The sequence below is a fragment of the Tachysurus vachellii genome, chromosome 24 (genome assembly GCF_030014155.1).
Source record: "Tachysurus vachellii isolate PV-2020 chromosome 24, HZAU_Pvac_v1, whole genome shotgun sequence".
NCBI lineage: Eukaryota > Metazoa > Chordata > Actinopteri > Siluriformes > Bagridae > Tachysurus > Tachysurus vachellii.
Window position 1 is genome coordinate 6,579,441 of NC_083483.1, and position 24,360 is coordinate 6,603,800.

General features: G+C 34.4%; 2 protein-coding genes across 5 annotated transcripts; one reads left to right on the forward strand and one right to left on the reverse strand.

Annotated features, from left to right (window-relative positions):
- Positions 1 to 397: 397 nt before the first annotated feature.
- LOC132839724 (interleukin-13 receptor subunit alpha-1-like) lies at positions 398 to 14,922 on the forward strand. 2 transcript variants are annotated; one of them, XM_060860855.1, is made up of 13 exons: positions 398 to 533; positions 1,410 to 1,520; positions 6,143 to 6,180; positions 6,292 to 6,363; positions 6,484 to 6,512; positions 6,620 to 6,668; positions 7,981 to 8,077; positions 8,221 to 8,408; positions 9,679 to 9,812; positions 9,898 to 10,036; positions 10,117 to 10,228; positions 12,572 to 12,653; positions 13,617 to 14,922. In XM_060860855.1, the coding sequence occupies exons 4-13, from the start codon at positions 6,303 to 6,305 to the stop codon at positions 13,680 to 13,682; spliced, it is 957 nt and encodes a 318-aa protein (XP_060716838.1). In that variant the 5' UTR covers positions 398 to 533; positions 1,410 to 1,520; positions 6,143 to 6,180; positions 6,292 to 6,302; the 3' UTR covers positions 13,683 to 14,922. The 2 variants fall into 2 exon arrangements, with proteins under 2 accessions (XP_060716838.1, XP_060716839.1); XM_060860856.1 differs by having other exon boundaries at positions 1,410 to 1,513.
- A 348-nt stretch (positions 14,923 to 15,270) lies between these two features.
- LOC132839798 (SH2 domain-containing protein 1A-like) lies at positions 15,271 to 24,165 on the reverse strand. 3 transcript variants are annotated; one of them, XM_060860969.1, is made up of 4 exons: positions 23,975 to 24,165; positions 23,729 to 23,789; positions 21,910 to 22,090; positions 15,271 to 16,583 (listed from the first exon to the last, which is right to left on the reverse strand). In XM_060860969.1, the coding sequence occupies exons 1-4, from the start codon at positions 24,106 to 24,108 to the stop codon at positions 16,561 to 16,563; spliced, it is 399 nt and encodes a 132-aa protein (XP_060716952.1). In that variant the 5' UTR covers positions 24,109 to 24,165; the 3' UTR covers positions 15,271 to 16,560. The 3 variants fall into 3 exon arrangements, with proteins under 3 accessions (XP_060716952.1, XP_060716954.1, XP_060716953.1); XM_060860971.1 differs by having other exon boundaries at positions 21,949 to 22,090; positions 23,975 to 24,164; XM_060860970.1 differs by lacking the exon at positions 15,271 to 16,583 and adding an exon at positions 20,775 to 21,776 and having other exon boundaries at positions 21,949 to 22,090; positions 23,975 to 24,164.
- Between the last annotated feature and the right edge of the window lie 195 nt (positions 24,166 to 24,360).

The window sequence follows — 24,360 nt, forward strand, 5'->3', positions numbered from 1 at the left end:
ATGTGGGCGGAGTTATAGACCCACCCAGACATGTTCTAAATAGTTCAGTCCGACTTTTGTTTATTGTTTGTTCTGATGTGTGCGTCCATGAGACTGTAAGTTATGCAGTGAAATCGGATGTGAAAACAGGCAGTGGGACAGTAACTACCCAGAATAATTGAACACTTACACACTGAGGCACAGTCTGAAAACTGTGAACTATGGCTGACTGCGCACAAAACCGGCCATCAAGAGTTCTCTCAGCACAACATGTCTCAGTTCAGTGTACAGGAGTTACATATACTCCGGGATATTAGTTTGTTTAGAGTCCGAGGGGCTGTCAGGCATGACCGAGTAACTTTAGTAATTTGTGGATCAGCGCTGACTCAAGACACGAACTGTTTAGAACGAATCAGTCCGATTTGGTGAACTGGTTCATCCAGTTCATTAAAAAGAACCGGTTCAAAAGAACGATTCGTTCACGAACCGCCCATCACTAGTCGCTACGGACGAGGCAGTTTATTGTTTGTTCTGATGTGTGCGTCTTTGGGACTGTAAGTTACAGTTATTTATGGTTAAGATACGTTATTCTACTGTTCACGTGCATTAATAATTGTGAGCATCACGTTTGTATGTGTACTCATTATTGGTGACGTGTAATGATAAGCATGGGCAAAACCGTTTAAAGGTTAGCTTATTGTTGCAATCGCCAACTAGTTGCATAATATTACTAGTAGCATAATATTTAATCCTTTGTTTATGTTTGTTAAATTAGGATACTAGCATTTAGACACACAAACGTTATTTATAGTGGATTTTGCGATAACCAAACTCAAAGAGTGGGACTAGAAGGGGAAAAGAGGGACGCAGAAGGGGATAAAGGGGATAGAAGGGGATTTAGAACCCTAAATTATTGTAATCAAACTTGTTTTCTTAACGCTAGGGTGCACGATGTTTGAAAGCCAATGTTGACATTTGAAACCACTAAAACAAACACGCCCCTAACCCAAATGGGTGTCACCCCTGTTTTGATAGCTCCGCCCACACATACATACATTATTTTTCTGTATTGTGATTACCAATTTATTATTCATGTCATCCCTTCTTTTGCAACAAACCTATCTTAAACTTCCTACTTTATTTATTTTTCCCATACGTGTCTGTTTCATTCCTATGTCCATGTTTAACCTTTGCCATCTTTTAGCAATTATATCTTTTATTTATATCAACCAATGGCATTGGAATTAAGGAGATATAGCTGATATTGCCACTGATGGGCTAATTTCATAATCAAAAATTCCAATTCTTTGTGTCTCATTATCAGCGTCCCATCTGAAACTGGCTACATGTGAATATTCATATTCCCAGCAGTTCTTAATAACTCTTTTTACAGGGTGAATAATTTTTTTTGTCCTTTCACTGATACCCAGGAAACCATTTTTAGCTCTTGCCAGTGGTATTTCTCCCGTCTCCACCTGTACCGCTGCTACTGGTGATAACTAGCACTGCTTGACTGGTCCCACCATCTCTCAGGGTAAGAGGTAGGTCTACCAAATGCCGTAAAATGTAATTGTGATGTTCTAAAAGTCCCACAGCAAATGCTTAAAACCTGTGATTGTATTCTTTCAATCTTTTTAATCTGCAATGTTGATGCTGGAGAATAAGCAATGCTGCTATAATCTACTGTAGATCTTATTAGAGCACCATCTATTTTTCTTAATGTGTTCCAGTTAGCTTTCCAATATGTGCCAACCAAACATAGAAGTATTTTAATTCCCTTTTTACATTTATTTACTATATTTTGAAAAACGTAATCCAAATATTGCCTTAGAATCCATGTTATTCCTTAGAACTTGCTTTCTTTAACTTGTTCTAAAACCTGTTTAAACAAACTTAGATTTTTTTGCTTTATTTTTCTTTCCTTAGAAACATACTACATTGCTTTTATTTATAATGTGAACCCCCAGCAGTTAGCCCATTTTCAACACCGTCTCTTGTATTTCACCACCTCCTGCATTTTTTTCCTTTTTGACTTTCTTAACACTTCTTCCTCTTTTCCATATTGCCAGCATATAAAGATTTCTGTTTCAACATGAAATAAAATATCATTAATCATGATATTAAACAGAATAGGGCTACAAACAGTGCCTTGAGGGATACCATTTTCAGTTGTATAAACTCTTGAGTACGAGGACTCCACCATTACCTGAATAGTACAACTATCATAAAATCTATAACCCAGTTGTACATCCTTCCTTTAATTCCCATTTTCTCCATTTTTATTAAAAGGCCGTCCTTTCATAACATATCATATGCCTTTTCACTATCAAAGAATACACCAATCAAAAGCTTCTTATTTGGTATCGCTTTTCTGATATCATTTTCTAGACAAATAACAAAATCCATTGTATTTCTCCATTTTTGAAAGGCACTCTGGTGAGGACAAATCAAATTCTGACTTTCAATCTCATATATTAGCCATAACATAACAATATTTATATTATATATCGATTGCTATGGCACAATAACGCCATGTTTTCAACCAGACAGATTCTTTCTATCCAGGTTTTGTTATTAATCCGTAAAATGACAATCAATGATATCACATACATTTCTAATCATCTTATAACATATTTCATCCTTTCCTCTGGAGGTATGTTTCAATCCCACCAACACTTGCTTCAATTCAAATTGAGAAAATACTGCATCTGTTGTGGTTCTAAAAACCTTTCTTCTCAAAATTCCTGGGTTCTCTGTGAAACATCTCATTTCATTTGAAATATTTCCATTGGTAAAAGTTCTAGCTAATTCATCTGCTTTTCACTATTAGATAGAAATTGCATACCATCATAAATTAATACAGGAAGGTTTTTACACCTATAGAATCCACCCATTTTCATAACCATTCCCCATAAATCACTTACGTCTACATTTGCTCTTATAGGACCACAAAATTCTCTCCAATAATTTCTGTTAGCATAATATATAACTTTTCTTTCCTTAGCCTGTACTCTCTTATAATTAAAAAAAAAATCATCAAATACAAATGTTTTCTTTTGGGACTGCTTTATTTTTATACTTTTTACAAATTTTTTACCAACTCCACATATTTCATCATAAAGTTCCTCACTAAGTGTCCATTTACTTATACTACATAGCTGCTTCAACCCCTAATTTGCATTAGTTCCTAAAATGAACTACTCTTATTTTCTGTTTTCCAATCAACACCTCTACCACTAGTGCTTCATGCTCAAAAATTTATTTCCAATTTTAAAAATCTAATCTTAATTTAATCAGAGTAATCACCATCCAACTATCCACCATTTCCAACTACAGTCCCTGACAAAAGTCTTGTCGCTTGTATACAAATTGACCTGAAGATTTTTTAACAAGAAATGGCTCATTTTAATCCCAACAGCTTTTGTAATAATGTTTCAGTGCAAAACATGTAATAGTCACAGCTTAGTAAAGCCCATTGAGTCAATTTTTGCAAAGACATAAGTGTTTTTGCCTTGTCATATGAGCTTCACCTGTGACTAATAATGGATCAATTAGGTCTCAGGTGTGTATAAAAAGAACCCCAGTACACTAAACCTTCACATCAACTGCAACTAGACCAATGCAAACATGCCTAAGATTCACCCTGGGACTAAAGTTTTGATTATCAAGAGGCTCTATTATCCCTACGTAAAGCCGTATAACCCTGAAATTCAAAACTCAGGTGAGGTTTTAACCAAGACTCTTGAACAGTTATTATATGTAGTTTATATTCAAATGATTCTATTTTTTTTTACATTCTTGTCGGTTAGCTATTAAGCTTCTTGCATTCCATTGTAGTAGAATAAAAACCATTAAGATCCACTAACCCCACATGGTACCTTTGAGTAATTCACCTGCATTTTAATCATCTCAAAGTACACTCTGTTCAGTGCCCCAGACATATTTCTTTTTATATAATATATAATAACTGTTATATAATTATAATAACTGCTACGTACTGTACGTAGGCACTCCTGTAAGGACTCCTCTAAACCATTTCCTTTCTTCCGTTATCGTATATACTACTTTTTTTTAACCCATCAAGATTTTAGACTAGCTATTTTAATTGCTGTCTATTGTCTTTAAAGAAGATCAGTAATTTGCCATCTCACACAACTAGGGTCACAAAGGGGCAGAAAATGTCTGGTAAATTTCCAGAAACTACAATCCTGTAGATTTGTGCTGGAGAGAAGAGGAATCCTGATCCTTTTCCCCAGGTTCAGAAAACATATGTGAAGACACCTGTGTGACCGAGGAAGAAGTGGATGGCTCTTCATCCTGATTGGTGCCAAAATGTGCTCATAATATAATATTTCAGAATGTATCATATATAAAGCACCAGAAATTGCACAAAATACAACATATTAGTCTGACACCATGAATGCATTTGTTGTATAATTACTGTAAATATACAATGAATGCATGTCATTTTGTACATTCTACAGTTTATCAACTAACAGAAAAATAACTATTTCCATGGAACGATATAACCTCATACATACAAAACAAAAGATAACTTCTATACTATTTATATAATATTCTATATAAATTATATATGCCATAGGTAATCAGTGCCATAGCATTAGGAATAGCTACATATCACTGTTTGAGAGATATATTAGCCTATTTCATTACATGCTAATTTCATTCTGAATTGGGCCCCTGATGGTTCTGCCGTTTTTTTATTTGTGTTCATTTCTAAGCTCAGTTGCTTGTACCATATATACCATATATACATTTTAGTCAATATATATAAAGATCACTTTAGTTTTTTTTTTGGTTGAATGTTTCTGGAAACTGCTTATTTGCCAAGGATCGCTTTGGTAAAAAGAGTATCATGGAAATGTAATTAAATATTAACCATTTAATAAGAGTCAGATGACTGTGAAGACATTGTGGTTAAATCCAGTAATACTTCCCGAGGTCATAGAACTCAATTCTGGGAATCTTTTGATTGACCTTTGCAGCACTGAATGAATGCAAGGCTGCAAAGCATTTTTTTGATGCTCTGGCAGTTTGTACCATCCGAAAGCAGACAAAGCAGAACAAGTAAAAAGATAAAGTATCATTTCCTATCATCTGTTATTTAAATTTACTCCAGGGTTATAGCTATAGCAAACTTCTGAGAAATAACACCTAAATGTTCAGTTATCTGTTCCAATGGCAATACCACCCTAAAACAGTAGAGGGCAGTAATGCGAACAGTGGCAGCTTTTTTTCTGACACTTCAGATGCTATAAAGAATATTCGTTCATTCATTCATTTATTCATTCGTTCATTTATTCTTTCAGCAACCACTTCATCCTGGTCAGGATGATGCTGCACCTAGAAGTAATCCTGTTAACATTTGGTGCAAGACACCTAGGAGCAATTTACCATAAACAATTTATTTTCCTACATAAGATAAGTGTCTTGTTCATGATTGATAGTGAACCTGTCTTCAGAAGAAGCTTCTGCAAAAGAAATTACTCACTAGTCTATTTGTGGGCATGACTTTTGAGGCTGAGAGTACCCAGGACCTGCTGGAGAGCTCACACTTGGGATAGAGAAATACAATATAATATTCTCTCCATGACAACCACCAGGAAAAGCAAAAGAAGAATAAATTAATGAATAAATGCTTGGATTTTTAATTCAAGATAAAACATTCTTCTAGATAATCTAGAAAAGGCTTCTAGATAATCCAGGATAGACTTGGACAAATGTAATCCAATTATGTACAGTATACATCCAAATAAATGTAACAACTTTCCTTTTAGTGTTAAGGAAAAAACACTCATTGTAGCAGGCAAGAAAATAATTAGCAGTACGTCGTGTAAAACAAAACTTACTTTAAAGTATTGTTTACGTGTTTTGATATTACTATAGCATATGTGCCGCTAGATAACATGAAAATACGCCAACGCTACTTTAGCCATCGAATTGTTCCCAGAGTTTTCTTTTTAAATCAGTTTATAAACTGAATTGTGATTGACCTAATTTGTGTAACTGTGTACTGTGTATAGAACAAAAACTATCACTTTAAGTAGCAAAGAGCATTGTGGAAACTCCCCCCCAATGTCACTTCCTCAATATGCTTTCCAGTAAACTTAAACGCATTTCTCTTCCCTTCTGTACCTTAAAGTTTTACCCAAACTTCTTCTCAGAAAAAGCCACCGAGAGGTAAGCTTATTATTATTTAGTCATTTTCTGATAGCGTCTTGTAATTTTACGATTGTCAAAAGCTACAAGCTACACACGATGTGTCACGTGTTAATCAACATGTTCTCGTAGCCCAGTGTAATATGAGGCTGTGTGGATTGCTGATGAGCTGTCTGGTCTCCTTGGTGCTGGCAGATGAAGACGGTTAGTGTTCTTTCTATAAAGTAAATGATAGAGATGAAGTTTTCTGGCATCTTAATATTTATTTTCATTTGGCAACTTACATTTTATCATTCAGTGTTGATTTTTGTACTTCGGTTGCAGGCAGTGACAGATACGACATGTGTGAAGAGGTACTGATCTCCTATGTATGGATATGTTGTTATGTGGTTAAGTTGGATACCATGTACAGAAAAAGAATTGAAATGTTTTAAATGTGTATTTCTGTTCTTGTTCTCAGAATATCGTGACTGTACAGACAATGGACAATGACACTGACGCCAAATCAAGTAACTCAGCCTCAAAGGCATTTATTTTCATGTAATAAAATGACTCCGTTGAATTTGAATGAATCAATGTAAAGTAGGTTTAGATATTTCAATTTCTCCACAATAGTCCCATATAACAGCTTAAAGAAATGTTCAAGATCAATTTAATAGATTACGCTATTACATGTTTAAGTCAGGATTGTGAATAGACAACATAAGGGCATTGACTTCCTGGATTTTATCCACTGGATAATAGTTTTGGTGCTTTTGGTCACTGTAAAGTTCCTTCTTTATATCCTGCCTGATGATAATAATGTAGCTGTATTATGTGTTAGTTATTTTATTAATTATTCTGATAAGAGCCCTGTTTCAGAGTAGTTGGATGATTCATCTCTAATCGTGCTTTTGACATATTTAGTGGATTTCTTTTGCTATATATTTATATATTTATAAAGTATAAATATATAAAGTGAATTAGATACTTAGAGATCTATATTGTGAGCCTCTATTCATTCTCTCAGAATTTCTATTCTGGCATTATTGTGAGTAAGAGGATTTCATGAGGACATTAAAGTTGTGCAGGCTTTAAAATTATAAGGGAAAGAAAGTCTGCTTAACTCGAGGTGTTGAGATATAACATGTATACAAGAAGGTATCAGTGTCGAAAAATAGACGTCACTTTTCATGTTTTTCTTTGCTGCAAATATATTTTTTTTAAAGGACATGTCACACTTTTTTAACCATTAATAGTTTTTAATGTGTCTATCATTTTAATGTGAATTATTTAACCATCAATAGTTACATAACATTAGTAAGAGTTCAGTCGTAATCTCTCAAGATAATACAACAAAAAGCACAGATAAAAATAAAACAACTAAATGTTACAAAGCAGTTATTGCTGTTATAATGTAAGCCAGGATAGAATTTAACTTGCCTTACTTACTAAGAGTAAGTATTTTTAAATTAATTAAAAAAAAATCTAGCAAAGTACCGCAATCTAATAATAGTGCAAGGGCATGCTGTTATTGAAAAAAAAAAATCTCCAGGATTACATATAAATTTGAGATTTTACCTGGCTTTTTAAAGTGTTTTTTAAACTTTTTTTTTAATGTATGACTTTTAATGCTTTTTAATGGACCCAATGCTGAAAATGGTTGATGGCTTTATTAACCAACCAATATTCTTTTAATATTCCATTTCCTGTTGACTGTCCAGTCTTATTTTTAGTGTAGTGTCTAGGTGATATTCTAGAAGTGAACCAGTACAGTTACATTTTATATAAAATAAGTTTTTTCATTATGTGACACCTTGAATTCTGACTTTTCTTTCTCAGGTATATCCGAAATCCGATGTTTAATCTATAATAAAACCCTATTACGTTGCTCCTGGATCACAGACCCGCTTCCTGAAGAATATTTTGCTTCATATCAGTAAGTGTTGGCAAATGTTGTGGTTGTCCCTAATGCATGATTTTATTCATTTTGTTAATAGAATCAATCTCATTTTTGTTCATTTCAAATTCAATTGGCACATTAATAACTGATGTTTTTTGTCCTTATACCAAACTTTGCAGCAATAACCAGGACCATCCTTTACATTGCGTCATAAATAGTTCAAAGAAATTGGTTGAATGCCAAGCTGAAATAAAATGGGAGGAGGAGGAGGAGGGAATATGCTCAGAGGAACTATTTGTCATGGTCAACATTACGATAAATGGCTACTGGTACATCATCTGCCAAAAATATGAGGCAGGAAATATCGGTAAGAACGTCCTTCCAAAAGTTGTTCCATTAACCACAAACAACTAGAAGTATCAGTATTTACATGTGATAATTAACCATTGTGCATATATATATATATATATATATATATATATATATATAAAGATTGCTTTAAAGCAGTATAATACAGTACTCCTCATCCTCCACTTTCTACTTCTACTACTAATAATAATCATCATCCTCACATAATCATCATCCATTTTTCAGTGTAATTTTTAGTTATTCCCATTTTCTACAGCTACACATTTCTAAAAGATGATCAAAATCCATGAACCATCCTAAAAGTCCATTACTATGCAAAAGCTTGTTATACATCACAGCTTTCATGCATATAGCTGAGAAACATTATATTTCTTTATATTTGTGTTTGACAAAATATAATTCACACAACAGTGATATTTGGATTTCCAAGCTATCCAGAAAAGGACATTTAAAAAAAAAAAAAAAGACAGACAGCTAGGTATGGCCACAAAGCCCTAGAGATTAGACATTTACTTCCTCCTGAAATACAATGTACGCACTTTGTATACGCATTACTAGGTCATAATACTCCCACAAGATGACCCTTACTACATACGTAGAGCTGAGGCAATAAACATTCTCAGGAAACGGGTTACTCATTTGCACTTCTTGCATTTAGCGGACACCCTCATCCAGAGTGACGTACATTTTATTTCAATTTGTTTAACTGAGCAATTAAGGGTTAAGGGCCTTGCTCAGGGGCCCAGCAGTGGCAGCTTGGTGGACCTGGGATTAGAACTCATGACCTTCCGATCAGTAGTCCAACACTGAGCTACCACATCCCTTACTGGGTTACTTGAAAAAAAAAGTTACAGGTCAAGGGAAAAAGTACACACACAAACACACACACACACACACACACACACACACATACAGTATATATATACTGTGTGTGTGTGCTAATGTCATTTGGAATTATACATGAGTTAATTAATTTTGGAAGTCGTGCCCTAATGGTTAGAGAGTTTGACTTCTAACCCTAAGGTTGTGGGTTCGAAATGCATAAATGGCTGCCCACTGCTTCGGGTGTGTGTTCACGGTGTGTGTGTGTGTGTGTGTGTGTGTGTGTGTGTGTTCACTGCTGTGTGTGTGCACTTTGGATGGGTTAAATGCAGAGAACGAATTCTGAGTATGTTTCACCATACTTAGCTGTATGTCACGTCATTAATCCCACATTATTTCATTTGGTAATTTAATTTGATATTGTTTTTTTGTTTTCTGTTTTCCAGAAAGTCTTAATCCCCCACAAAATATAAGAACTTCAAAGAAGTCAAAAAACCTGGAGATACAGTGGTCACAGCCAAAAAGCTTTTGTTCTGTTTTGAGCAAATGTTTTATTTATGAGATGAAGATTAATAATGAGGTAAGAATTTGTACACATTTCATACTTATACTTTTTTATAGTTTACTTGCAGAGTTAACATTTTTTTTTTTTTTTTTTTCTCTAGTTAGTACAATTGGAGGGTGTGTTGGAATATAACCTAACAAACTTTGTACCAACAAGGAGCTACACTATTCAAATAAGAACCAAACTAACCAGCTTCTGTGTCATTAATGGTCAATGGAGTGATTGGACTGAACCTCTGGGTGAGTCATTTTAAAGCATTTAAACGGCGCTATAGTATAATTATAATGTTTTTTTTTTATAATTTTGTTTGTGCTTTTAGTAACAGTGTCCAGCTCAAGCGGAGCTGATGTTAATCCAGTTGTGATTGCATCCATTGTTTTTGTGCTTCCTATGATTCTATTGGCTTTCTTGCTGGTCTGCAAGTTCCAGAGGTAAATATTTCTAGTATGACTAGATTCTAGATTAACTAATTGAAGCCATCATTTTCTGCTCAGATTTGCTTTTAGAAATAAATGTTCATTTCGGAAAAGCAACTAAAGTCCATTTGCAAAATATACACAAAGTAATAAAAATATCTAGCTATATATGTTCTATAAATGCAATTGAACAATTATAACTATCTCTCTTGTCTGATGGGAAAACAATGCTCAGATATCTTGTTTTTTGTATTTAATAAAAATTCAATAAATGCAAAAGTGCCTTTTATTGTTGATTTAAACTGGAAACTAACCATGTACAAATGTACAGTGTTAGACACAGCCTCCGTTTCCTCGTGTCTGTGAAAAAATAACAGGCATAAGGAGACAAACGCAGAATGTAATGTAAACAGAGAAAACTTCTTCAGCTAGATAACGCATATGCTCTCCATAATACCAATATTACCATATATAATGTAATCTAATAGCAATATATACCATGGAATGTACAAAAAGGATGGACACACGCCTTTTTTCCTGAAACTTTTCAAATGGGGAAATCCAAAAAAGGCTAACTTCAGATTCAAGATTTTTTTCCGGAGCAAACATATCATTGTCCAGAAACTAATTTTGTGTGTGTTTTGTGTGTGTGTATGTGTGAGGGAGCGAGAGAGAGAGAGAGAGTGTGTGTGTGTGTGTGTGAGGGAGCGAGAGAGAGAGAGAGAGAGTGTGTGTGTGTGTGTGTGTGTGTCAAAGAGTGAGAGAGAGAGAGTGTGTGTGTGTGTGTCAAAGAGTGAGAGAGAGAGAGAGAGTGTGTGCGTGTGTGTGTCAGAGAGAGAGAGAGAGAGAGAGAATGAGTGTGTGTGTCGTGTCAGAGAGAGAGAGAGAGAGAGTGTGTGAGTGTGTGTGTGTCAAAGAGTGAGAGAGAGAGAGAGAGAGAGAGACTGTGTGTGCGTGTGTGTGTGTGTGAGTGTGTGTCAGAGTCAGAGAGAGAGTGTGGGTGGGTGCGTGTGTGCCCGTGCGTACGTGTATGTGTGTGTCAGAGAGTGAGAGAGAGAGAGAGAGAGAGAGAGAGAGAGTGCGTGTGTGTGTCAGAGAGAGAGAGAGAATGAGTGTGTGTGTCGTGTCAGAGAGAGAGAGAGTGTGTGAGTGTGTGTGTGTCAAAGAGTGAGAGAGAGAGAGAGAGAGAGAGAGAGAGAGAGAGAGAGAGAGAGAGAGAGAGAGAGAGAGAGACTGTGTGTGCGTGTGTGTGTGTCAGAGTCAGAGAGAGAGTGTGTGTGTGTGGGTGGGTGCGTGTGTGCCCGTGCGTACGTGTATGTGTGTGTCAGAGAGTGAGAGAGAGAGAGAGAGAGAGAGAGTGCGTGTGTGTGTCAGAGAGAGAGAGAGAGAGTGTGTGTGTGTGTGTCAGAGAGTGAGAGAGAGAGTGTGTGTGTGTGTGTGTGTGTCAGAGAGTGAGAGAGAGAGTGTGTGTGTGTGTGGGTGGGTGCGTGTGTGCCCGTGCGTACGTGTATGTGTGTGTCAGAGAGTGAGAGAGAGAGAGAGAGAGATTGAGAGTGTGTGTGTCAGAGAGTAAGAGAGAGACTGTGTGTGCATGTGTGTGTGTGTCAAAGTGAGAGAGAGAGAGTGTGTGCGTGTCAGAGAGTGAGAGAGAGACTGTGTGTGTGTGTGCGTGCGTGCCCGTGCGTGTGTGTGTCAGAGAGTTAGAGTGAGAGCATGTGTGCGTGTGTGCGTGTGTGAGTGCGTGCCCGTGTATGTGTGTGTGTCAAAGTGAGAGAGAGAGAGTGTGAGAATGAGCTGTTTCAAACTTTGTGTTACAGGTGATAGAAATATGCAATTTACTTTAGATTGTTAAAGTAGGCGCTTTGTGAAGCTCAAATGATTTCCATGGTGGTGTCCTTTGATGCATAGGAAAAAAAAGCTCACTGGCTAACAAAGTCTTCTAAGGAAAGATCATGAACTAAATTTAACAGTGACATCAGGTTGCACATTAGAGAACTGAACTAAAGAAATGAGGAAATGGGCTGATTCAGTATATAAACTTTATACTTTATAGAATCTTCTGTAAAAAAAGGTTTTTGTATAAATCCACTTTTGGTAAGTTCAGCATATTAAAGCCAGCGATAAACAAACCCTTATTCTTCTATTTGTACACAAGTCTTGTTGTCATCCTCTAAATAAAACTGATCGAGACTTAAATAACTCGTGGCTATAATTCTTTACTATGTTCAGCAGTCAAGTGGCTTTTACTCTCATTCCTCCATATTACTTAAAATGTAATCGTGACACAACACCCAATAAAGTAGTTCATGACATTAAGAATTTCTTCGATTCTGTTTAATCTTTCTTTTATTTCTTCAGGTTATTCGAGAAGCTGTTCCCTTCCATTCCAAACCCATCCAAGAAGGTTCAGAAGATTCTTGAGAAAAACGATTTTAATCAGGTAAACTGATGTGCCTTATATATTGGGATCTTATTCTATCCTGTTGGGCTTATTATTCTTATTATTGCCTTATATATTGGGATCTTATTCTATCCTGTTGGGCTTATTATTCTTATTATTGCCTTATATATTGGGATCTTATTCTATCCTGTTGGGCTTATTATTCTTATTATTGCCTTATATATTGGGATCTTATTCTATCCTGTTGGGCTAACGTTCAACTTACACAACAAGTCATACGTAAACTCTATTTCTCCTAAACGAAGGCATTTTTTTATAAAAAAAAAACCCTTTCTTTCGGCTATGTGTTTAAAATGTAAAATTAAAGTAGGTACTCAAACACATTGTCTCTGGTCATTAAGACAGACTGCACAGGTATTATGGAAGGTCTTTTATATGCTGCTGGATTTTGACCCAGTCACTGGTCATATGGTCATATACCTAATGGACATATTGCTTTATCTGCTAATAAGAAATTATATAATTATGCATTCTGTCAGAAAAAAAACATATTTTACTTCATTGGAATAGTAATAAATCTCCATCACTTAAAAGATAACAAGTTGATTCCTATGGGACGTCTTACCTACGTAAGATTACATCAAAAAAACGTGTGAGTTTAATAAAGTCTGGATTCCATACTCTGATCTGTTTGGAATCTCATCTTCACTCTATTATATAATAAGGTTTACTATAGCTACACAACACTCCGGACATTCAGTTTCTTTGTTCTCTTCTTTATTCTCTATTATGTTTTTTCTTTCCCCAATATGTTTTATTATGGCGTAGTCCTGTTTGATATAAAAAATATCTAGCTTTTTGATCCTTTAGGGTTTTTTTCCTTTTTTTTCAATGTTCTATTGTACTTGTATTCCAACAGATATTCAATAAAACAGAATTCCAAAAGAAAAAACGTGAACAACAATAACAATGTGCTTCTTTTGTTTTTTTCTTTCCTACCAGGACACGCCGACTAAACAATGCGAAGAAGGAGCCGAAGTCCTTGAGGTGATATATAATGAAATATAATGGCATTTCTATTAATAGGTCATAATAGCAAACTGTTCAGTCTTTGCAAGGCTCTGTACAAAACAAGATTAGTACAACAGAGTTCGAGGATGTTGCATAGATGAAACTTCAGTGGTTTTCGGGTGTAAAAGAGAGGCTAAAACAGAAGTGGTTCAAAATGAGTAAACAAAAGCATGAGCTATCATATGTGTCATTTTTCCTGCCCCCAAAAGAAAGTATTGTTGTCACTGAAATGCCTTATTCTCAGTTATTTCAGCTAAACATTTGGTTAAAACATTACATGAACAGGCCTGTTGGTATTTAGTTGTGTAAATAATGTCATGTTCTCCAGCTCTGTAGTGATAGCCATCAGTTTTCAGTTCAAATGCTTTGGGATGTATATTTTATTTCCACATAATGCAGAAAATGTTACTACAATTATATTGATACACTTCTGTCAACTGTTTCACTGCTCTAATTATTTTTAGTAACCCAATGTCTACATGCACATCCTTCCTTTAAAGGCATTAGAGCATTTCACATGGGTACTTTCCATCTTGTTTAAGTGTCCAAAAACTTTGTAATATCTAACCCAGTATACTTTATATTACTTTATATCTCTCATGATCACAATATAAAACCTTTAGACATGAGGACATTGGATGTGTCTGAAACAGGACCGATTAGTTTTTCTTCTAAATGATTCATTTTGATTCATCATTGATTCATGATTCATTCAGTTTTTTTTTAATGATTCATTTTAAGTTATTCTTTAATTCATAGTGAACTAAGAATACGGCGTATTACGATTGAGTTCGGATGAGGATGCTCACGTCCTTGTTGTGTATTTTGTGTACCTTTTTTGTTTGTTTTATTCAATGTAAATGCTTTGTTTTATTCAAATGTAAATTTTATACAATTGGTTTTTCTTTCATGTTTTTCAACTTTTTTTTAGATTCATTTAAAATCAGTGAACAATTTTTAATGACCCGGATGTATAAGAAAATTCTGGGTGGTAGCACGAAGGGCGGATTAAAGATTTGCCTGTGTACATCTAACATATCGCTGTGCTTTATATAACGTATACAGTACTGTATGTGGGTGTTGTAATCGAATTTACTGTGCTGCAGTTTAAGACTATTTTAAGACTAATCAAATAGATTATATTTTTGTATAACACATTTTTTTTATTGTTTTTATTTGTGAATATATGATTTCCAGGCTTTGTGTGGTGAAACGAATATAAATAATAAGCCATTATAATATGTATATAAAAAAAAATCTAGATATGCAAAAAATGTGTTCATTTACTATTTGTCATGAGTATGTCATTAAAAAACAAAACATACAACAAACGATATACAACTGCTGCTTTTTTGTTCCATTTTTATTTTTAAACAAAACAAAAACACTTAAACACTTAAGTAAGTGACCACTTGGTGCCACGTCATTAGAAACATTAGTTTGTGGGTAATTAGTCATCACTGTCAGATAATACCAGGAAATAGATAACAGAGAATAGAAAAAAGAAAAAAAAAAAATTTATATATATATATATATATATATATATATATATATATATATATATATATATATACTGTGTCACATAAATGCATTAACAGTATTTGATAAAAATAAAATAATCTAAACGCCATCAGGTCATGTCTTTTTTTTTTTTTTTTTCTCCTTTTAATTCATTTTCTAAAATTATAATCATCTCACACTCAACTAGAAAGGGGTGAGTAATCTGTAGACCTTGCTGGCTTTTGGCCACAATCAGGGGCTTTCAAAAAATTTTCCCAAACTATATTATATTTTAATTTATTGGTAATCATTTAAAAGTCATTAAAATACAACAACTTGACAACTATCAATTTGCATAAAAGGTACATACATAATAACAAAACGACAACAAACTCTGGACCAAACACAGCACACTTTAGTCGTGAAGCGTAAATTCTACCACCAGCACCACCGCATCAGTTCCCACACTTTATTTACATGATTTGTTGTTCTTGTAAGGGTGTTCTTTCACTGAGTCACCCATGTTTAAACTTTACATGGTTCGTTTGGCATGTGGTCACTGTACTTCCACATCTTCTTTTTTCTTGCCAACTTGGACTTTTGACTTGCTGATCATGCATTGTTTAAATAGTACAGATAGTATGTAGTAATTGCTATTTTCCTAACAAGTGAAATTTTTGGCACATAAATTATTAATCTTGGAACATTCTAGCCAAACAACTTATGTATTTATTTACAAATATTTGGTATTTTCATTCCAATCAGGTTTACAATAAAACAATTACTTGTATTTTATCAAAAACCATTATCAATGTAGTAAAACATAATTTATAGAGAACACCACATTTTCTCAACAAATCTTAGCAAAGCTTAGAGAAGACTGTATATAAGGCAGGATTCAAAACTATACACTAAACTGTAGGACATTTCCTGAAACCAGGATACAGTCATTGGAATATTTTCATTTATTGGAATTTACTGAATCCATCCTGTAAACTTAACAATTTCAAATAAAACAATTCCTGAACACAGAATCCATCACACAGACTTGGTGTCATGGGGAAGGCTCTGAATTTACAAACTTCCTTATGAACATAAGGGGAAGTTAGAAGTGTTAGTCTGCTCACAAATGTTTACTAGCTTCACTGCCATCTTGTGGAATATTTTCATAGTCTTAAATAATAATAATAATAATAATAATAATAATAATAATAATAACAAACCCAGTAGGGTCACTTTTGCACTAAACAAATGGAGGCAAAACTCATTTAACAGATAACAAATGCCTGAATTACTTATCAAAGAAACAGTTTAGAAAATGGAAAATAATCAACACAGACATAATCCCTCTTAGTGAGTCAGACTAAAGCGATCATCACATTTCCATGTAGGTTGGCTCTGTTGGTGAATAAACACAAAGAGGAAAAAGAGTTATAACTGAAAAGAGATAAAGATACACAGCTGTATGACTGATCACGTATCTGCTCGTAAGGGCTGTGGTTAAAGCCACATGCACAACTGTCAGAACAAAAGAGACAGCCAAAGCACACAATAAAAGAATTCAAAGTAGTTGTTTAGATTCAAAATAAATTCATATTTACTTCATTTCATATTTACTATGAAAAAATAAATAAAACAAATAAAAACGAATTTCTACCATGGGTATACAGTATATTTAAGACATAATACATAATCGATAATAGTGCAGACATTATATGACAATGAACTATTCAGTGCTTTAGATATATACAATATATACACCATGAGTCCAAGGGCACAATATTGCGTCTGTGTATTTTTTTCCTCTCAAAACAATTGTGTCTAATGTTTTATTAAACAATGAAATGATTCAAAGTTAAAGATCAATATCTTCTTATTTTCTTATTATTATTAGTCCTAAGTGTTTTTCTTAAGCTACTTTTGAGAGAGAGTTCCACATAAACAGATTAAATGGAAGTTATCTTTCACTTTCACTGCTTTGTAATATATATACATATAAAACATATATGGCGTGCACGGGGGAAGGGGGGGGGGGTGCGGGGAGGTTCTAAAGCCCCTGCCCCTTTTGTCTAAAAGTGTAAAGTGCCCCTCTCTTATTAGTATTATTATTATTATTATAAATAACAATACACTTCTATACCATTTGCCAGTAACAATAGTAATTAAAACAACACTAACTTTATTTTTATTCATATGAAGATTTAACAAACATAAAAAAAAAAAAAAGGGATTTCACGGGGAGTACACACCAGCTAGGTACGCATATACAGACAGACAGACAGGCAGACATAGACAGACATAAACAGACAGATAGACAAAGACAGACAGATAGATAGAGACAGAAAAACAGAGAGACAGACAAACAGACAGAGACAGACATAGACAAACACACAGACAGAAATAGACAGACAGACAGACAGACAGAGTGTAGGGTTGGTATATCTGTACGTGTGTCTATTAGTTATTATGGGGGGTAAAGATAGGGGTGGTTGAAGTGAAAGGTGGGAAAGAGGGTAATGGGAATGCACTTGGTTCACATTAACTGTTGAATTTGTAGAGAGACTATGAATGGGTTCCAGGTTTCTTTAAAGGCAGATATATTATTATTTTTATGCGCAATGCATAAAATGCATTTAGTGAAATTAAATCTAATTCCACGTCCAACTCTAACGTAAAACACGTATATCTTTATTTAATGATAGCTAACGCTTCATCCATGTAATACAAATAAAGTTTTCAATATCAACAAAATTAAACATGAATTCAACATGATTAACTTATTGATTCTCACTTATCATCATCTCCTGGCTGAGGAGAGAGAATAAAGATGAAGGTACTGTTTGTTAGTTTGTTTTTATGTTTGTTTTTATTTTGTTTTTTTAAGCTAGTAAGCTATTACTTATATTACAGTCTAAACAATACTTTAGACATTTTTTGTTAAATGAATAAATCACCCAAATTGATTATTCTCTCATTTAATCATCTATATGTTTCAATTCTGTATGACCTTCTTCTGTTGAATATTTACAAGATTTGTTTTGTCCATATATTGAAAGCCAGTGGGGACCAAAATGGAGTCCCCATCAAAATACCTGGTGAGTCAAGACCCAGAAAAATACTTGCAAGGTATAAGTACAGTTCCAAGTCAACAGGAGAAGACCATCACCCTGAGAATTTGGAGGAGTTCTAACGAACAAGGGTGTATTACACCTTTTTGGATACCATTACTCAAGAGATGCTCAGACGATTCAAAGGAAAGGATAATAGTTCAACTGGCATTATCCTCAAATGCTTACACACTCTGACAGTAGCATCCGAATGGTCAAAAGGAGTAGAACCTGGTGATGCTGAACTTGTCAGAACAGTTAGTAAGTTCTACGGGATTGAGGAAGAGAAGGTCTTCACAGAACTTAGTGTTTCATGCATCCTACTCCAAAAGTAATGTCCAGGAAATGCTAAAGTGCTTAAAAGACAATGAGATTGAGTCTGTTTTCCCCTCTCTTTCTGAACTCCTAACAATTTATGTAACATTGCCTGTCTCCACTTCTACAGTTGAGAGGTCATTTTCTAAGTTAAAACCTGTGAAATCCAGTCTTCGAAGTCTGTGTAATGAAGAGAGGCTTTCTGACCTACTGCTGCTCTCCATTGAGCGAGACATTCCAATTAATCGTGATGAAGTCATTCAAATATTTAAAAAGACAGCAGATAGACGAATACTGATTTAAATACAGGTATTTTTATATTCATACAGGTATTCATAACTTATTCATAAATAAGTTAAAATCTGTACAAAAATACATTTGTTTATTTTGATTGAAGTAATATTTTTGTCTTTTTTTTTAGTGCTCTTTTTGGTCCTTCCGCCCCTGCCCCACTGCAGGTCTGTGCACGCCACTGTATATATACTGTATATAAAGCTGAAAGTTGAAGTTTTATTCAGAGTCTTACAGAGAAAGAGAGAGAGAGAGACAGAGAGAGAGACAGAGAGAGAGAGAGAGAGAGAGAGAGAGAGAGAGAGAGAGAGAGAGAGAGAGAGACTTGCTGTTAACATGACAAGCTTCAGAAGAAAGTAAAAATGACGAGGGATATAACTGTTCTGGAATCAGTGTGTTTTGTACTTCAAAAAAATATTTATCTGCATTTCATTTAACTCGATATATTTTTTTAAAAAAAAATAAAAAAAATTGTGAGTGATGACTGGATTATTATTTGGTTCTTTTAATATACTATGTTATTAATAATTAAAATATTCTTATAATAATTAATAATAATTAATATAATATTTGAATGTCTGAAAAAGACTTCATAGTCAGTTTAAACCTCAGAATTATGATAGGAAGACGTTAGTATTACTTTAGTTAGACGTCTGTGTTTAGATGACTAATAAATCACTTGGTATGACTGGAAATGAAATAGGAAATTGTCCCTTTTCCTCTTTTCAAGCATTTCTTGTGTACTGTATCAGAATCCTGTAGAAGTATTCGTGAATGTCCTGTGTTTTTAATATTATTCTGTCCGTGTTAGGAATCTAGATGGAATCGCCACATAAAAGGTACAGGTTTTTTATTAATGACCAAGCAGTGAAAATAATAATATGATGGAATGGATACAAAACTTTCTGTGACCTTCTTTTGTCTTCTTTCATGATAGAATGCTTTTTTTTTCCAGTTATGTCTTTCTCACGGTGTCTGAAACCTCACCACACACACATAGGCACACCCCCACCCCACCCCACCCCACCACAACCCACCCCTTTTTCTTTTTTTTTTTAGGTAAAACATTTTTGGTTGCTAAGAGACCTACAGCACCATTAAAGGAGATACAGGAATATCTGCCAAGTATTGCATGTGTCAACAATCTCTGGTATTCTTCACATGTCTGGACTATGATAAGATAAGATAAGATAAGATAAGATAAGATAAGATAAGATAAGATAAGATAAGATAAGATAAGATAAGATAAGATATACCATTATTCGTCCCACAATGAGGAAGTTTCACTGTTACAGCAGCCAAGAGTAATAAAATGCAAATATATAAAAAGAATAGAGACATAATATAATATACAGATTGGAAAGTTTATGTGGAAGACTATGGAAAGCCTTTTCCAAAAAAAATTAAAAAAAATTGGCTCTACAGGCCCATAAAAATTTGCCAAAACCATTTGTCAGTGTTTTGTACTTATTAGACCACGATATAAATTTTTAGGCATAATTCTTAAAAAAAAAAAACACATCTATGTTGCCAAAAAACTAGCAGGTCTTTGTTAAACAGCTGAAAAAATGAGGAAAATTTTGACATTTCAGAATGTCACAATAATAATCAACAAACAAACAGCTTCAAATGCAGAAGAGCAAAGTTTTGAAATAGCCTCAGGAGATGCTGTCACAATTTGACCAATCTTTGTAGAGCAACTCACCAGTTAAGGTTCTGTACATGTGTGCAACCAGATTTTTGAAATTCTAAGTTTTTTTTACTCCTAAAACCTTTGTATATGTCACAGTGACAAGAAAAAAGAATAATATACTTTTTAAAATAAGTACTTTTATGTTATTACTTGTATACTGTATACACACACACACACATGCACACACACACATTTTCTCTCTCATACACACACAACCACACGTACGCAAACAAATATGTCTCTTCTTTATCTGATTGACCCCAATAGTATCTTATCATATTCTTTTACACTCATGTCTTAGATCTCTGAGATCTATTTTCTTGATGAGAAGGTTGGGGGTTAAAGCACTTGCACCACCAAGCTGTCACTTCTGGGCTCCTTGAACAAGGCCCTTAACCTTCACTGATCCAGAGGAGCTGCATCATCAGCTCTGATCCCAGCTTCCTAATAAGTTTCCAAACAAGCCAGTTTATAAAAAAGAATGAATTTCTGTCAGTGCGCTGAAGTATATGTGAAAAATAAAGGGTCTCTTGCTACTTGCGATTAGCTTTCTCAGCAAACAGAGATTCTGATCGCACCCCAAATGAAGTAGAAGAGTATTTTCTTCTTTAACACGTTGCTCCTTTAACTGTAAGCAGAATTTTCTGATTGATTTAATTACACAACAATTCATTGCCTTACAGTCATATTGATCCTTTTTTTTGTTTGAATACAAATCTTACTCAGTGATTATGAGGTATAGGTCTGAGACAGCAAACGAGGTATGAATTTACCACTGCATTGATTTGCATCTTACAGAGAAACCACAAAGTCTGCTGTTCTGAAGCCGCTCACAAGACAAACTTAAAACAACACCTTTGTCAATAACAAGTGTTACAAAGCACTAGAGACTCCTTCCATAAATTTGAAAACATCACGATGATACAGGAATTAAACACATATTTTCATCTGTTTATGTGGAACGATCATGTAATGATGTTATAGAAGAAATAACATGACTTAAAAATGGCCTGAAATACATTTCTCAGTAAATGGTACAACAGTTATAAAGAACTGATTATAATCTTCATCGCTTCTATGCTTCCCGATTAGCACAAGTTACCAATAGGCACACGCTCTGGCACTCACATGAAGTATGGCTTTAGGTGTCAGGTTTGGGTTTATTTGTCGTGCTCAGTGGTTTTCCTAGTAAAAAAATGCTTGAATTATATCCTGCTATGATTACCGTGTTTATAGATGTAATCTGATTGTGGTTACTTGCCCTGAAAAGTTACTGATTTGAAAGATTTTTCATATCAAACACAATCTGATATCTTACCGCAAATCCTGATGACAGAATAAGGGCACACAAGCTCACCTCTGTTCCGTCTGTCTTCTTTATTTAGGTGCGACTTTTCAAGAGGATACAGAAGGGGAACCATGTTATGGGGGGTCTCTTTATAGGATTGAATGAGTTTATCCAGTGACTGGAACCATTTTATCTTCTCCTTGTTTTCAGTCTTCAAATATAAGAAATGGAGAAAACATTTATTAATTAATACAGTTCCAAATGAAAGGGATTGTAACGGAATCATACATAACTACAAAGACATGAATTTATTGATTATTATGATGACGTCCATAAAGTTCCATGAAGTATAAAGTATAAAGAATGCAGTTGGATTGAAGATATACTGAGAGGCCACTTTAATAGGAACACCTATACTCTTACTGCTGCACATTCTGGATGTTATTCAAACTGTCAATCATGTGTGAGCTGCACAATGGCAAAAAAAAAAAAAGAAAAAAGAAAAATCAACCAACAGACACTGGTCATGCACTTCAGTTAATGTTTACAACATACATTAGGTTCTAAGAGTAAGCTGGTTTAAGTATTATAGAAAATGGTGATCTCTGATTTTCACATCTATCAGTCTTTCAGTATGATATGAAAGATGAAAAACATCCAGTGAGCTGTAGTTCTGCGGCTGAACGACCTTGTTAATGAGTGGAAGCAGAAAAGAATTGGCACATGGGTTCAAGCTGACAAGAAGTAAGAGAAATATACTCTTAAGCAGGCTTGATGAGTAAAATCATTTCAGAACAAGAAAACACTTAAGAGAAAAAAGTATTAAAATTGAAAGTTAGTCTTAAAGGAATCCATCACTGTTTGAACTCTAAAAATTCTTTTCAGCATTTGTATTACAGTCTTTGTATTGTAGTATTGTTATCTACAGTCATTTTATTATGTGTTTATTGTGTGCGTGTGTGTGTGTGTGTGTGTGTGTGTAAGGCTTGTGGCTATGACAAAAAGACAGAAGTTGCTTTAAACAACAACCACAGACATGAGTGTATAACCTTTGGACATATACCTGTAGTCTGTCACGCAGATGCCACAGTCTAGCTTTTTTTTTCCGATGTTTTTTTTTTTTTTTTGGTTATGTCAGTTTTGTGCAATAGTAAAATTACAAGAACGTCTGTAAATTTCATGTTTGTGATTTTTAATATGTAACTACAATAAAAATGAATCAATTTATATTTAATGTGACAAAAGGAGGATTTGTGCACTTTAAACAAAGGCTTTAAAAAGAAAGGCTTCTACAAAGTACTGAATTGATCTTTAAACTACAGCCATTACACCTGGCATTAAGTTTTACTCAACTGGTCTCATTTCATACATTTGTTATATATGAAAACGATTATTATATTATTACTAATTATTACGAAACACCAAAGGTCTTTGTTCGTTGTTTGTTACAATGAACTAACAGTAAATAATGTAAGTTAAGAGAACATTCATGTAAAACATTAACAGTATAAAGTGTTATACATGATAAACTATATAGTCTAAAGTCAAATGAAAATGCAATTGATCCGTATACAGCGTATTTATAAGCCAGATGTCGTGTTTCTCTATTGAAGATGTATGTTTTATTAGGAGGCAGGACAATGGAATGAGTAATGCTCAGAAGATTGCATCCAGTTTACAGGAATTATGCAATTAAAAGAATATTGAGGGGGGACAAAACACTGCTGGTGGTGTTTATACTGTGGCATTGCCTTGGAATTTGACCTTGACTTTTTTATTTGAGTTTTGCTGGTTAGACATTTTCTAAATAAACAAGTTCAAATATGAAAATCAGCTTAATGATGCTTACCTCTAACCCCCAGCCTTGGTGTGAATGCGTAATCCTGTACGTGAGCACATATGGAGCTTTCCTTCGTATAAAAAGACGCGTGGATTACTATTAGTATTTTTATTCAAAATGGACCAGTGGTATATTTACTGCGTTTTTCAAAGAAAAAGTGAAAAGTTTAAGCCAAAAAAAAAAGAGTAGTAGTCAAAGAAAAAGTGAAAAGTTTAAGCCAAAAAAAAAAGAGTAGTAGCCAAATGTGATTCTTACCTCACACAGAGACATAAAGCACCGTGTTGGCTTTCACTGTCTCTCAATAGAAAGCTTCCATCCTTCCCATATTTTCCCAATAACATTTCTGCATCTTTGTGGCCGATCTGGCCATAGTAGACGCTTTGTTGCATTTTTTTTACCTAAAGTGTTATCTGAGCTCTTCGTTCCCCTTCTTGCGTGTGAATAGCAAAAGAGGCGTGACCGAGAAACTTTCTCTATGCGCACTGATGAGTTCAAAGTCACGCACACCACAAACACTAGAGAATACTCTAAACTAAATAGACGTAACCTTTAAAATCATCTAAACCTATCAAAAAAAGACATCAGTTTCAGTTATGGAGTAAGTTGCATGAACTACACTAGGTCGCAAGACATTTGGGAAA

What these genes read in the sequence shown, in the direction of transcription:
- LOC132839724 (XM_060860855.1), top strand. Translation starts at nt 6,303, where the DNA reads ATGAGGCTGTGTGGATTGCTGATGAGCTGTCTGGTCTCCTTGGTGCTG. An exon ending in GATACGACATGTGTGAAGAG is followed by an intron (nt 6,513 to 6,619) that starts GTACTGATCTCC and finishes TCTTGTTCTCAG; the next exon opens with AATATCGTGACTGTACAGAC. An exon ending in TGACACTGACGCCAAATCAA is followed by an intron (nt 6,669 to 7,980) that starts GTAACTCAGCCT and finishes TTTCTTTCTCAG; the next exon opens with GTATATCCGAAATCCGATGT.
- LOC132839798 (XM_060860969.1), bottom strand. Translation starts at nt 24,108, where the DNA reads ATGCAACAAAGCGTCTACTATGGCCAGATCGGCCACAAAGATGCAGAA. An exon ending in GCTTTATGTCTCTGTGTGAG is followed by an intron (nt 23,790 to 23,974) that starts GTAAGAATCACA and finishes TTTTATACGAAG; the next exon opens with GAAAGCTCCATATGTGCTCA. An exon ending in TTCTGTCATCAGGATTTGCG is followed by an intron (nt 16,584 to 21,909) that starts GTAAGATATCAG and finishes ATTCACCAACAG; the next exon opens with AGCCAACCTACATGGAAATG.